The sequence below is a fragment of the Lygodium microphyllum genome, chromosome 28, assembly GCF_053477565.2.
Source record: "Lygodium microphyllum isolate KBCC chromosome 28, Lygodium_microphyllum_v1.1.10, whole genome shotgun sequence".
NCBI classification, from domain to species: domain Eukaryota; kingdom Viridiplantae; phylum Streptophyta; class Polypodiopsida; order Schizaeales; family Lygodiaceae; genus Lygodium; species Lygodium microphyllum.
In genome coordinates this window covers 66,456,954-66,471,981 of record NC_141162.1, presented here as the reverse complement: position 1 = coordinate 66,471,981, position 15,028 = coordinate 66,456,954, and the positions used below count along the sequence as shown (strand labels likewise).

At 37.5% G+C, this 15,028-nt stretch overlaps 1 protein-coding gene across 1 annotated transcript; it reads left to right on the top strand.

The window, feature by feature from the left end:
* Window positions 1-13,172: 13,172 nt before the first annotated feature.
* LOC148011556 (xyloglucan 6-xylosyltransferase 2-like) lies at window positions 13,173-14,417 on the top strand. The gene has a single exon (XM_087670392.1). The coding sequence runs from the start codon at window positions 13,173-13,175 to the stop codon at window positions 14,415-14,417; it is 1,245 nt and encodes a 414-aa protein (XP_087526518.1).
* Window positions 14,418-15,028: the final 611 nt, after the last annotated feature.

The following is a 15,028-nucleotide window of genomic DNA, read 5'->3' as shown; positions in this document are numbered from 1 at the left end:
TCAGCCATGGCATTCTTTCAGCTTACCACCAAGGAGGTTACACCCATCAATCCTATGGTTGTCGATGCTCAGGCATGGCTCAAATCTCTATAGCTCACCCAAATTTCCAACCTCCATGGAGCTCTACCCTTGTCCACCGTGAAACACAATCAATCTTGGAGCACTTGATCAATGGATCCATTGTGCATATCTAAGGCAACACCTACAAGCTCTCCACCAAGAGAGTCCAAAGAATGCTCCACTTGCCCACCCATGGCAAACAAGACCCCCCGTCCCTCACCACTATCACCATGGAAGTGATCTTTGGCCCCATCACCAATAAGGAGTATCGGCTAACTAACGTGATCGATGGCCACAAGAGCAAGATCAACACCCTCAGATTCTTGCTTAAGGCCCTCCATGTGCAAGCCAAGACCTTCAGCATCTCAAGAAATGTAGTTGATCTTTTCTTCTTGCCTCCTGATACCCCTATTGCATGGGTGCATGTTCTCTTAGACTGCATTGCCGTGGAGACTAAAGGCCTCTCCAGTAAGCAATCCATAATCAAAACCATCAAAGTGATGTGTGTAGACAACCCTTCACACTTCTCTTTCCCCCACCTGCCTTGGTTGACCTACTTGCCTACTATCCTCAATGGCATAGAAGTTGCATGCCTCATCTGGAGAGATAGGCACCATAGTAGTGCCCACCCCCCACCCTACAAATGGCACCATGGAGAACACCAAGTACCAAGTGCTCAAAAAGGAGGAGTAGCGTGCTTTGCAAAGTGGTGAAAACCAAGTCCTTGATAAGGATGATCAGTCGATTAGCTCCATTTCTCAACACCCTAGTGAGCAGGACCTGCCAACACAAGAACTCCAATAGCCTTTATCTACCAAGAAGTTCACCTTTGCCACCAACCTCTCCGACAAGCTTTCCCTCCTCAAATCAAAGGGACAAACACAAGGGAGGAGGAAACCACAGGGATACCAACCCTCCCACTACCACTTCCATCCTAACTGATTTGAATGGCATGTCCCCTAAGCCCATAGACCTCCCTGCCAACTTGTCCCAATAGCTCTTCCTCATGCCCCTTGAGTTCTCAAGTGGGAGATTCCTAACAGTCACCATTGAACTTCATCAATGGGTCCTCGATCCGACACAACAACACCAACATAAGGACATGACCGCATAGGTGAAGCACCTCAAGCAAGCCAATACCACCCTCTCTGAGAGCAACTCCAGCAAAACGACACTACTCTCTGGCAGCATCACTGATGGGGCTAGCTAGCTACGTGCCAACATGCACAACTAGCCTTTGTGGATGACATCAAGAACCAAGCATAGCAGCTAGAGTGGGACAATGTCTTTCTTCAATCCCAAATAGTCAAAGCAGCAAAGTCAAATGGTGTTACCCTGCCCTAGAGATCATTGAGGAACTCGAGCACAACTACAAAGCAAAATGGTTGGAGTGATGGGAAAAGCTCCATTGAGAACTTCGAGCCGCCATGCTCAACTCCTACTCCCAAATCTTGTTTCTACCTGACAAACTGGACGAATCGCCGGCGGACTCCAATGCTTGGACAACTTCCCTGGCTCCTCCACAAAATTCTACCCCTTTGCCCCATCCATCATAGGTCATTGATAGTACCACTACCATCTTCGCTCCCTCTCACTCCCACTCTACATTTGGCAGCTCGGTGGCCAAGTTCAAACTTGTCACTTTGCCTCAGGTTAGTGAACTACCCACACTCTAGATCCTGCCTGACGACCAAACAACTAGCGACCAAGCAGACAAGGCCAAGCATCCCGTGCCCACATTGGCAAAGGTAAATAGGTCACCACAAAGAAGCCCATTCCCCTAAGAGGATGACACATCACCGCTAGCCCTCATCTTGTCTAGACTACCTTCAAACGAGACAACTTGGAGCAACAAATCTGAATCAGTGCTCTTTATCTGGAGAAGCTAGTAGTGGAGCTCATCCATTGCAACATTTCACAACCTCTCCTTCGGACTCGCATGAACCTATGGTTGTAGTATCACCACATCGAGAACAATCCCCTCCTGCCACTCCGCGATCCCCCTCCTAGAGCAGTAGCAACTTGATTTTGGTCCTCCCAATCCCAAGCCACCTTACCCCCTACTACCTCTCCTTCCACCGTTGGCTCTTCTCACCTCGCCTCTACCATCAAACCAGTTCCAATATGATGATGCACCTAACAGAGAGGATGACATTGACATCAATGAGTAACTTTGTGGGTCCGAGTCCACCACAATTACCACTGTTAAAGGTGGGATAATTAGTGACCTTTAAAGTCAGGAGCCACCAACGATGCACTAATGAGCCAATAGGTATAGAGAAGTAAACAAGACCTAGCATGGCACATGGGTGGAGAGAATATCTTGTTGTACAGAGTGGCCTATATAAAGGAAGGGAGTGAATCATTATAAGGGTTTTTTTAAAGCACAATCATAGTCCTAGAGGTCAAGCTACAAAGGGCCCTTTTTTTCTATGCCATATCCAACCTAAGTCTTTCTACTAGTGTTCTTTGATTAGCATCTTGGGTGTTCTCTAACATTAGACTGTATATTATACTATCCACAGACATTGTGTTCAATAGTAGTACTACCTTGGTCATTGTATCCTACAATCATTTAGTCCTTTGTAATTTGAGAGAACTGTGTTGAACCTTGGGTCCCTCTTTGACGTATTATTTCCAACTTCAGTAATATATTTTGGATTGAGTATTGAATACACTTTGTGTTTGATCTTTGTGCTATGATTATGTCTTGCTCTCCAACCCAAGCTCTAAATGTTGAAAGTGATGTTAGAGTCTATCTGTGTTGATTCTAAGTGCATCCATTGTCATTTATGTGGCAGATGTGCTTGGACAATGATTACAGTACATCATCACAAGAAGATCCAAATCATTGTCCACAACAAACACTTCTTCGGGAGTGAGCCCCATGTGCACTACTAAGGCATGCTCATTTAGGGTGCCTTGTTGAAAGCTTTACTAACTTTCAATTTTCAAATATCATGTGCAAGCCAAATTTGCAAACTCATATTTCAATTCTAATGCAAGTAAAAGTACAAATTTTTCCATCTCTTTTTTTTCCTTTAACATCTTGTTATGTCAAGTAATGATATTATGTGTATATTTTAATACAATGTGATTAAGTTCGTATAAACAATAGACAATATATATACAAGAGGGAGGTCCCTTATAGTAGTGAATCCTCTCTGTAATGTGCATTTAAGGTCTATTTTTTAAAAAAACATTCTGTATGAATCTTTCCTAAATAAAGCACACCCCTTTCCAATTTAATTTGTGAATAAACCCTTTGTATGGCACCCCTTATATACCATATAAAATATGTTACGTAAAAGTGTTATTTTAAAATTTTCTTATTCTCATGTTATATGCTTACAAATTTATGAGTGATCCCCCCTTCCTCCACCTTTTTATTTTAATATCTAGTATAATTAATTTTATTTGATTTGATCTTGTTTTATAGATGGAGCCATATATCCTTGTGTATGCCATTATAAGTGCTATATTACTGTCTAGTGCGATGGATCGCATATTCGATAAATCATTGCAAGTGAAGGTCGAGGTGCATAATGAAGAGCAAAACATTGCACTCACTCCATCTAACATGTATAAATCATCACGAGGAGATTCGAATCCTCATCCACAACAAACACTTCCTAGGGAGAGCGAGCCCCACATGGACCACTAAGGCCTACTCATTAGAATACTTTATTGACAGCTTTGGTAATTTTCAATTTTCAATATTGTTTACAAGACAAACTTGGCATAGTAACGAATGTAATACATGGGAACCAACCGCCCCCTAAGGGCAAAATAAGTGGTAGGAAATAGTAATAAGGTGATGGAGTCACAAGGGCATGCCTACATAAAGTTTTATAAAAGAGGAATCTATGGTATGGATTCAAAAAGCCTGAAAATAACATATTAAAGATTACGTATATCCCATTTTAAGGACAATGAACATGCTAAGCTACAAATAATGTTCTCAAGTTTTGGGATTATTGAACTAATGTATATTTGTAAGGAGGTCAATACTTGAAACAAGGGCCTAGTCATTGTTTGGGAAGACACTTGTTATAACAATATACATTTCAATGATGGCGGGTATAGAAACTTCTCATTCCTCTCATGGCAAGCTAACCATAATGATCATGACCATCTTGAAGCTAACCCCACATTGATAATATGCTAATAGTCTAATAATCTATGCAAATGTTCAATAACAAAGAATGTAATGTATTGAAGTTTACTTGTAACCATTTTTAAGCATAATAAACATGTTAAGATATAAACAACAACCTCAAAGTTTGGGATATATTGAAACAATATATTTTGAAGGAAGGTTAATATTTGAAAGAAAGGCTTAGTAATTACATGGGAAGACACCAAGTAGGCATCCAATTCAATGATGACAGATATAGAAACTTGTCTTGCAAGAAGGGTCTCATTACTCTCATGGCTAACTAACCATAATGATCATGACTTGCTAGGAGCACCAAATTGATAAAATGCTCCTTGTCCAAAACTATGTAGTCCTTAGGCATGTACACATTTCTTATTATTATTGTTGCTTCTTCCAAGCATTACTCTAGAGTTGTAGCCACCTCTTTGCAACCTAATCAATTAACGGCATACAAGTACAAACTATCAATAAATGTAAATTTTGATTTGATATACATTGAAACATACCCCACAAGGATAAATCACAACTTTCACTAGCATTTTAAATTCAATCCCTTGAAGCCAATTCCCATGATAGTACACCACTTGTGCAATGCTCTATAGACCATCTTATCCATGTCACAAAAGAGGCACAAATCTTTGCAAGGGAACATCACTGCTTCATACCATAAGATTATTCTACAACATGTCACCTACCACCACTCAATGCACTCCATGATCTTTCAATTGTACTTTCCAAGGATTCAAGGGCTCTAACCACTTGAGCTATAGGATTTTGCTACATGCACTTGCACACATGTGCACATGCATAGAAAATCGCCATACACTTAGTATTTTTACTAGTAAAACACCCACCAAGGGGGGATGAAATAATAGGGCAAAGGGAAAGGAAAAGTATTAGTAGGAAAGAGAGAGAGAGAGAGAGAGAGAGAGAGAGAGAGAGCGCTTGAAGTTCTTCGTTGGAGGCAATAATAGAAGAAAAAGATGAGAGGCTAGTTTACGTAGCTCTAATATTGATCTACACCATCAAAGGATATTCTAAAAAAATTTATGCTTGCTCTAAGTATAAAGTTGACATGCCAATTACAAATCGTTTCAAACCTTCTAGGATCCATAACATGAAAATCTCTACAAGCTTATTTGATTTACTATTTTTCTAATTTGCGAATTGGCATTAGATCAATTCTCAAATATGCAAATATGATAATTATTTAAAGATTTTGGGAACAAGGTTATATAGAGTAATCTATACCACTAAGATCGAGTATTATGAGCTCAGCCTATTTTGTCACAATAGGTAGAAGAGAAGTGGTACCTAGAACAAATAAGAAAATGGTAGTGACTTGCTTTTCCATACAAATCTTTCAAGAATAAATCAATATTAAAATATTTATCATGCATAACAAGTGAAGCATGATGGTTTCTCAAATACCAAAAAAAATATTCCTAGCTAAAGTGGAAAATAATGCTAGGTATATTATCATTGATAAGCCTTTGATTATCAAGGTGAATACATATTAATAGCCTTATCTAATAAGCACATGGAGAATTGAAATCTACATTTAAATTTTCATAAATAAATCTTGTCTTTAATATCCTATAGATTTAGCTAACTAAGTAATATCTTGCTAGTTATATCCAAAAATTTACTTTAGAGACTTCATTATCTAAAAATTAGAAACAATTTACAAAACTACAAATCCCCAAATACTCAAAGATTTTGAGGACTCCACATAATGCTAATTAGCTAGTCAAGGGAAAATCAACTTGGGATTTATTGAATGACAACCATTTGGAAGTGTATATTAAGTGAAATTTGTATATCATAGGTTGTTATCCATGGTAGCACCAAAATTCCAACCGTATCAAAACATCTTCATCTACATATGATATTCACTCCATATATGTCTCAACCCCCTTGTATTGTCATTTTGCATGTGCTTGAGATTGGAGGTTCCAATGTCCTTACTTTTCACATATGGGTCCACTTGATCATTCATACTATAAAGGTTCATTGTTGGTGAGAGTTAATGTGATGGAGGGTGTCCATGAATAACTAAAACTAATGTCAATATTTATGGATAAGCTAATTTTAGCCTTTTCCATACACATATTATATGTACACATGTATATAGCCTTATCATGAACAAAATGTTCTCTAAACTTCAAATGCTTGTTGTACATGCTAGTGAATGTTACATATATTTAAACCCTTAACTTTGCTAATTGTTTTTACAACTCTGTACACATGTTAGATATCTTGATTACATTGAAACATTATATGTGGTATCATTAGGGTTAATTTTTATATTTAACTTGTAAATTTTTAGATACATGGCGTTATGTGTGTGCACACCTTCAAAGAATGTGTAAAAGCAAGTTGATGTGTGTGACATCACATAGTACGATTTACTTGCTAGGCATGCTGCTCAAACTTTATCCACATGAATTTGAGTGTGTGAAATAACAACCAATCTACATTATTATATAATAATCTCAAAGGACACATACATAATAAAAATTACTCGACAAAATTTGTACAAATACAAAAGAGCATAACCTTCGATGTCAAAGTGCTTTCACGAACTAGGTATGTAAATCAATTCCCATGGACATTCATAAGATTTTGGCTTTAGAGTTCTCAAAGCCAATACTTGCAAACATTAGGTTCACCAAACAATCACAACTTTTTGGAAGCATTTTGGAGTTCTCAAAACCAAATCTTGCAAAAGCTAGGAATCACCAACCATTTAACTTTAGTCATAAGTATAGATCTCAATCCTTTAAATTTCTTCTTCTCCAAAATATCTTTTGAAACTACTCAAGAAAGAATATGATAGTAAAACTGAGATAATTTCCAAGAATCTCTTTCACTTGCATTCGGTTGAAGAAGAGACCTAAACAAAATCAACATCACAAATCAATACAATTAATTATAAACAAAGTCATATTTCATATTTTTAAAGTGGAAAAAAATGTACCTTGCTGCTTGGATTCTTTTACTACAACCACCTCCTCCTCATCTGAGACTCTCAATATTTCTAAGAGCCTTTTGTCGATTTCAAAGGCCTTAAATAGTTTTCTTTCGTTGATAAGATTTTATGTGTTTCTCCAACGAACGAATCCTCTATTGATAGCCCTCTAGCTCCTGTAGTAAACCTCAACAGCATGCATAGGCTACTTATGCATTTTCTCCTCATAGTAAACAACATCATGATGTGGATAACCTTTCAAGCCTATGGGTCCGAATAGCAGTTGTGGACCTAGTTTGTAAATATATGTAAGTGCTTCTATATTGTTGTGGTGCTAGCACTCTAGAGTTTGAATCGAGAAACCTAGGAGACGAATAGTTGTAGGACTTGAATCTAGTGACATGTGTGTAGCATATCAACATCATATATATATATATAATCAACATCATAGTTTGTAATGCACAAAAGTTTTGCTCCTTGCTCATCAACCTAAGATAATGGTTGCAATATAGTTTTTGAATTAGGAAGATAAGGCTTGCAAAAACAGAGATTTTAAGATTTGAAAATAAGGGTTACACTAATAACTTAAGATTTAGCTATTTGTGGCACTCGAATTGGCGATCAGTAGCTCATCATCCAATGTTTTACCATTCAAATAAAAACAATACAATGAAGCTCGCATACTTATAAATTTAAAAAAAATTGTTCCTAATGGAAATGACTTGCATCTTCATATTCATGTGTAGATCTATTGTCTTTGTCCTCAATTTGCTGGCTAGGACATTGATACACCCTGAGATTTATCATCGTGTGATATGCAGATGTGGGCAATAAAGCCATGGTATGGTGTGAATGATAAATGTGGCACCAATGGGCTAAATCAATCTTCTATAGTGCTCTAATATCATAGTGCTTGACGAAAACATTCTATGTCTCACATGGCCATAAAGCTTGAATGTATGATGCTCCTATAATAGCATAGATGTAGAAAGTTGCTATGGAGATAATGAGATACAAAAGGTCTTGAAAAAGGCCCATACGACAACATATATAATGAGATACAAAAGGTCTTGCAGAAGGCTCACACAGAAACATATATATTTATTTGTAAAATTTATGTGCTAAGAAAAAAGCTTAATGAAAGTGAACTCTATGAAGTATGGCATGCCCAACAAACTAGACCAAATGAAAAAAAAAAAAAAAAAAACACACACACACACACACACACACAATGTGGTTTTGTATAAATAATGTATAATGTGTATGCAAGGGAGGTCCCTTGTAGTGAATCCTCTATATCATGTGCATTTAAGGCCTATTTATAATGAAAATGCTCTTTCCTATAAATTTTTCCTAAATAAAACACATCCCTTTCCTATTTAATCTATGAATAAACCCTTTGTATGGCACTCATATGTATGTTAAAGATATGTAATGTAAAAGTGTTATTTTAAAAATCCTTTTTTCAAATCCAAGTCATATGCTTACATATTTATGGGTAACCTCCCGCCCTGCCACTATTGAATGGTGGTCAATGCCTATATGGCTACTAATGGCCTTGATAACCATGTTGCCTATTCTTCTTAATCCACGACCCAATGCTAACAAGAACTAGTATTTTAGTGTGTTTGTATCAACTAGAGTTCTAAAACATTGATTGGGATTTTTTTATGTCCTTAAAAATACATATAGTTTTTTTTGTATTTTACCTATAAAATGAGCATCTCATATAGGTTTTGAACATCAAAGCCAGTTGCTTTGGGAACTTGCTTTTGGTTTTATTAATTGAGAAAAAGTTTTTCATGAGCATTGCCATGACTACTAGTCTTCTTCGACTCTTGTTCTCTCAATGGAGCTTTTCTTTCTTCCCCTTATCTATTTATTTCCCACTATTTGGAAGTAGAAATTGATAATCTTTCACTAATCCAGTATATGAATTGAAATTCACAATTCGTGTCCCAATATACAAGTCAAATCATGTTTTTCGATCCAATCTCTTTTTTTATTTTAGAATACATGCCCAATATATCTCTAAATGAACTAAAGTCATTAAGGCCAACGTTGATTAAGAGTTCAATGTTCATGTTCTTATGGCATAGTATGATTGGCTTAAAGATTTTCATATCAAGAATAGTTAAAGTATTTGGTCCCTCCTTTTGTGCTCTACTAATATTATTTTGTGAATATTTTCTCAATAGTAGCTTAGATTCATAAGCAATATGTAAAGTGATTCCTACAATTATGCACCTCTTTTATGTGTCTCCAAATACCTTGCCCAGGTGGAGGGAGTCACTCATGAATATATGTATATATCACGTGAATTCAAAATAAGAGGTTTTAAAAACACAATTTTTATACTTTTTTAAAATACAAAAGGGTGTCATATAAAGGGATTACTTACATATTGAAAAAAAAGGTTATATTTTATTCGAGTAAAATTCACATATGAGGGTATATATAAATAAGCTTTGAATGCATTGTGTGTGTGTGTGTGTGTGTGTGTGTGTGTGTGTGTGTATAGTAAACCCCTAAGCCACATCATCAAATGCTTTTCGTATAGAGGTTCTGCTTTGTCTTTTTATTTACTCGCTATTTTTAATCATTGTTCTTACATGTAGATCATTTTATGTCTTACATGGAGAGTTTGTAGCTAGTCTTCTTATTCACCTTGTTTTTCATTCAATTTGTTTTTTCGATTGTTTTTCTTTAATCAAACTTTTAGTTAAATGATTTTTATTTCTAATTTGATAGCTCTTGTTCCCATGATATCCTTCACATTTTATTTTCCTCCTATGATTGGAAGGACCATAGTAGTGTCTATGCACTTTCTTACAATAGGAGTAACTTAAGGAGATGATATTACACATCCACACCCACACCCACACACACACATGCATCAACACATGCACACACATACACATGTATGCACATGCATACATGCTTGATTACATAAAAATACACACAAGTTTTTGGGAGAAAAAAAAAGTGATCTCTTGGGGCATCAGAATGATGATGATCTAGAGTAGTTAGCCCCCAAAGATAATTTCAGCATCAATTATATCATGGATTAAAGCAACCTTATATTCACCATGTATGTCTACTAAGTTGGGTGTCCAAGCATCAAAAAAATGGTTGGATGGCAATTTATCATTGTTGTCCAGCACACAAAGTTTACTTGTGTATTCTTTAGAGAACACAAGAAGGACTCATGACCTAGGTGCTTAGAGTACATGGTAATAAGACGACCTTTGAAAACTAAGAACTTGACTTAGTGAAAGAAAGGGAAAGCCACATGGAAGGCTTATTCTTACTTAGTATAAAGTCTTCAACCCAAGTCTTATTCATTATGAGGACTCAAACTTACTTTTTCTATCGTATCTTGGTATAGGTCATCAAGTAATACCATTTTGTCTTAGTTTTGTGATTTTACATGGACAAAAGAACACAACATATGACATGCCATGCTTTACTAGTCCTTCCCTTGCAAAAAGAAACATCGACTCTAAAGTCAATAACAATGATTGCTTAGCTAACATTCAATTTTTTTTTTGAACACTCGTCATTTTGATGTGAGTCTTTCAAATAAATCCCAATTTTGAATAGTAGTCTAAAGCATGCCTTCAAGAGGTAAATTTAAGACCCCTTTTACACTTCCGTATTTTTATGAATAAAATGATTCCTTTTTCTTCAAAAACTTGTAGTTAAAACTCTTCTTACAAATATAAATTTAAAAATCCCTCTTGATGAGCTCATATGCTATAAGGTAAACTTTATGGTGGATACTCTAAGGACTCAAAAGACCCATCTTATAATAGCCTTGTCATTGTTCAAGGGACAGAGATTGAGATTAAGAATCCTAATAATCAATAAAAATTCATGAAAAACCTCACCCATCCTAGGAAAGGATTGCTTGCATTAGACATAAGTATATGGATGAAAATGGATTTCACTCTATAGTTCAATGATGGTTAAGGAGATTGATTGGGATCACGTGCATCCAAATATAACTAACTAGGTTTGGCAAGATCAAGAACAAGTTCAAATAACATATAAAAAGGGTTATAATTAATTAAATAGTGTGCAAATATGTTCACAAGTTATAAGATTAACTAGGAAAGAGGAGAACCACTAAAAACAAAGAAAAATGTCACGTTAATATCTACATCCCTATCGAGTAGTTGTTCGTGTTGGGGAAAACTAATATGGGTCATGTGCCTAACTAAGAGACTCACAATGAGTGCAAGGTAAGAAAATTTTTCTTTGACATATTTAGTAGTAGTGTAGAATGCTTATTTAGGAACAAGGGCAAAAAGAAACAAAGAAAACAAGCTCCAACACTTAGTGATCAATAATGAAGACACGCCCTCAACAAAGGCATGATATATAAGGGGAATAACTATAATTACCAAGGTTTGTGGTATTACAAAAAGCAATAAAACAAATAGCTAGGTTCTCAAATTGTTACAATTTCTTTTCTTGGATCGACAAGGGTAGACATACATTTTGGTGTCAAAGATACAAAAATTTTAAAAACAAAACATAATTGCTTTATGATAAAGAAGTCCTCTCAACTCTATCACCCCCTATCACCTTTGTTGGCTCCTTTACTTACCCTACACTCCTGCTACTTTCACCTAATATATGCTGCCAGCCTCCTCTCCTCTTGCTCACCCTTGCCTCTTGTCCTCGTCTTCTCTATAGACACTCCTACCCTCGTGTTGCTTACCATGTGGCCACCATAGTTGCCATGCCTATTAATATGCTAATAAAGGAAAGGAGTAACTACCCTACACTCCTACTACTTTCACCTAATGTGTCCTAGCCTCCTCTCCTCTTGCTCACCCTTGCCTCTTGTCGTCGTCTCCTCTATAGACACTCCTACCCTCGTGTTGCTTGCCATGTGGCCACCATAGTTGCCATGCCTATTAATGCTAATAAAGGAAAGGAGTAACTTCAAGTTAAAGTTGCAACAATTAAATGGATGAACAAAATGAAAATACAACGTGAAGTGCAAATGAAAACTTTTAGCATACATGTTTTTGTAGGATTTTAGAGATGTTCAAGGGATTTCACACATTCAAAACTTTTTAAAAATATTTTATTAGCCAAAATTATGGATTCTCCTCCAAAAGTGGGAAAAATATCAAAAGAAAAACACGTATTGAAAATGAAGTACATTTGTTAAGTAGAAAAAAATATAGTGCCTACATGCGTGACGAATATAAATTACCTTAATTAATTGGAAATATATACAAAGTTTATGCGAGCCTTCGAACTTGAAATGTTGCCCTTCTCTGTATGAAGAAAAGACCGACCTTCAAGATTGAGGCAAGACAATTTCCACGTGCTACCGTTCAAACAAACCTCATAGTATCAGGAATAAGTAATCTATTATTATTATTATTATTATTATTATTATTAAATTCTACTCCAAAATTCCCCTCGAAAGCCAAGTTGTAGGCTTCCCCTTCAAACCCGAGGGCTGTTGACAGTTATTCTTTTCTTATGCGCGTGGCATAATTTTTCTTCCTAGTGTATTGCACCGTATTTTTCTCTTTGAATATCTAAGCGGCGAGCGAGAGCGAGAGAGAGAGAGAGATTATCAAGACCGAATGATGAGAAGGACACTAACGTGATCAAAACGCAGGCCGCCATAGCCTCTCTCTCTCTCTCTCTCTCTCTCTCTCTCTCTCTCACAGTCAATCGATCTTTTTTTGTTACTATATCAACGCACCCTTCCAAGTTCCTCCCATTGAATCGTCCTCTATCGCAATTGATCAAAGCAGTCCCTTAATCATATCTCCTTTGTAACTAATCATCCATTCGTGATTGCTAATCCATTCATGCAATAATTCGTAATCCTCTTTGTAATGATTGTTAATCCTCTTCTAGAACCCTTTGTAAAACCACTGGGTGCCGACTTGATTCGTTCGCTTTAATCTGCGTTGATTGGAGAGAATTATTCGTTCAATTCAGTTCAGTATGAGCGTGTTGGATTTTGTCCAGCTTAATGGGCGCCTCAATGCCTCGGCCTACCGAAGGCGCAAGCTGCAGAGAGCCTGCTATGATTGCAAGATTACAATGGTCTGCGGCTTCCTCACCTTCATGCTCCTAAGAAGCTGCCTGGAAGGAGGCAGATTGAGGACCCCCATGGATGACCTCCATGACCTTGAACGCGGCCGCAGGCAATTACAGCACACCTTGAGTGCTTTAATGGCCGCCCATCCTTCCAATGCCACCAGATCGCAGAGCTTAATCATCACAGCCAGACACGACAATGCATCCGACATCCTGCCCGACCACAATTCACATCCAAGCATCGTCGCTAGTCAGCATCCTACATGGGGTGACCACATGCGTTCCATGAGCCAACATGGCATCCTGCTTGTCACTGGATCTGAGCCTTCCCCCTGTAAGAGCTCAGAAGGGGACTTTCTCCTCCTCAAATCAGTCAAGAACAAGCTTGATTACTGCAGGGTCCATGGCATCCAGATGTTCTACGAAATGAAGGTGCAGTTCGAGAGCAGACTGTGGGGCAAATTCACCATTGTCAAGGAGCTCTTGGAGTCTTCTGTGAACAAGTCTGATCAAGCAGCAGAGTGGATATGGTGGGTGGACAGTGATGCCCTCTTCACAAACATGTCCAGTGAGCTTCCCATGGACAAGTATGCTGCCTACAATATGGTGATTCTCCAAGGTTGGGACTATCCTGGTCACAAGAGAGGGCAGCATGTTTCCAATACAAAAAGCTTCTTGATAAGGAAGTGTCAATGGTCCTTGGATCTGCTACAAGAGTGGTTAACCATGGAGCTGGTGAACCAAGACTTGGATGGAACTTCACTACCTGAATTTGAGGGAGATTATGGGTCCTCATTTGTGTTTGATTTGCTGATTAAAGCATCATCAAAGTGGAGTGACAAGATTCATGTGGAGACCACCAATGTGCAGGTTATCTGGAATTATATGCCTCTGGAAGAGGGTAAAAGGAGAGTAAGGACCTCTCTTGTAGCTGATATAGATCAGTTGGCTGTTAGCAATAATCAGAAATCATCCTTGCCTCTTCTTACTCACTTTGTGGGTTGTAAACCATGTAGCAGAATTCCCATTGATAAAACATGTACAAAGCACATGGAAAAAGCCTTCCACTTTGCCAATGATGCAGCTTTGAAGCTTCAAGCTCTTCAAGATAGACCATCTACATCAGCAGTTATGGAAGCAACCGAATGAAAAATGGAGGCAGAACTTTAGTGCTGCATTACTACTATGCAAATCAGAAAACCACCAAAACCAAACCCATCCATCACTTGAGATAGAAGCAGCCCAAAAGAGAGCAGCAGAACTGCAGAAGTCAGAGACTGGCAGTGCTGTTACAAGGATCAGCAAACCACCAATCAGACCTTGAAATGCTGCATGAACTTCCAGCAGAAATCTCAACATTAATTGGAAGAAATCAAGTACCACCAACAGCAAACCACCAATACTAGTTCAAAGATCAGCAAGCAGACCACCAATCTGACTCAGAAATCCTGTGTTTCTGAGTTGAGATTTTCCTCTCTTAAAATTAACTGGCGGAGTATTTTGTGCTCACTATGGTTATAGTAACACGATCTGAGTTCCGAAGTCAAGTACTTTACCCCACATTGTGCAGCATTCTCACTCACTGTAAAATTTATCATCCATTATTGTCTACTTATGTGTTCACTTTATGTCTATCTTCACATCAAGCCTTCTTTTCAAGTCTCCCATGATTTACATGCGTGTATATTGCAGAGTATTATATCCGTGTCAGTTAAGCATTAAATGGCTAACTAAAGCAAAATTTGTTTATGCAAATAAAT

What these genes read in the sequence shown, in the direction of transcription:
- LOC148011556 (XM_087670392.1), top strand. Translation starts at nt 13,173, where the DNA reads ATGAGCGTGTTGGATTTTGTCCAGCTTAATGGGCGCCTCAATGCCTCG.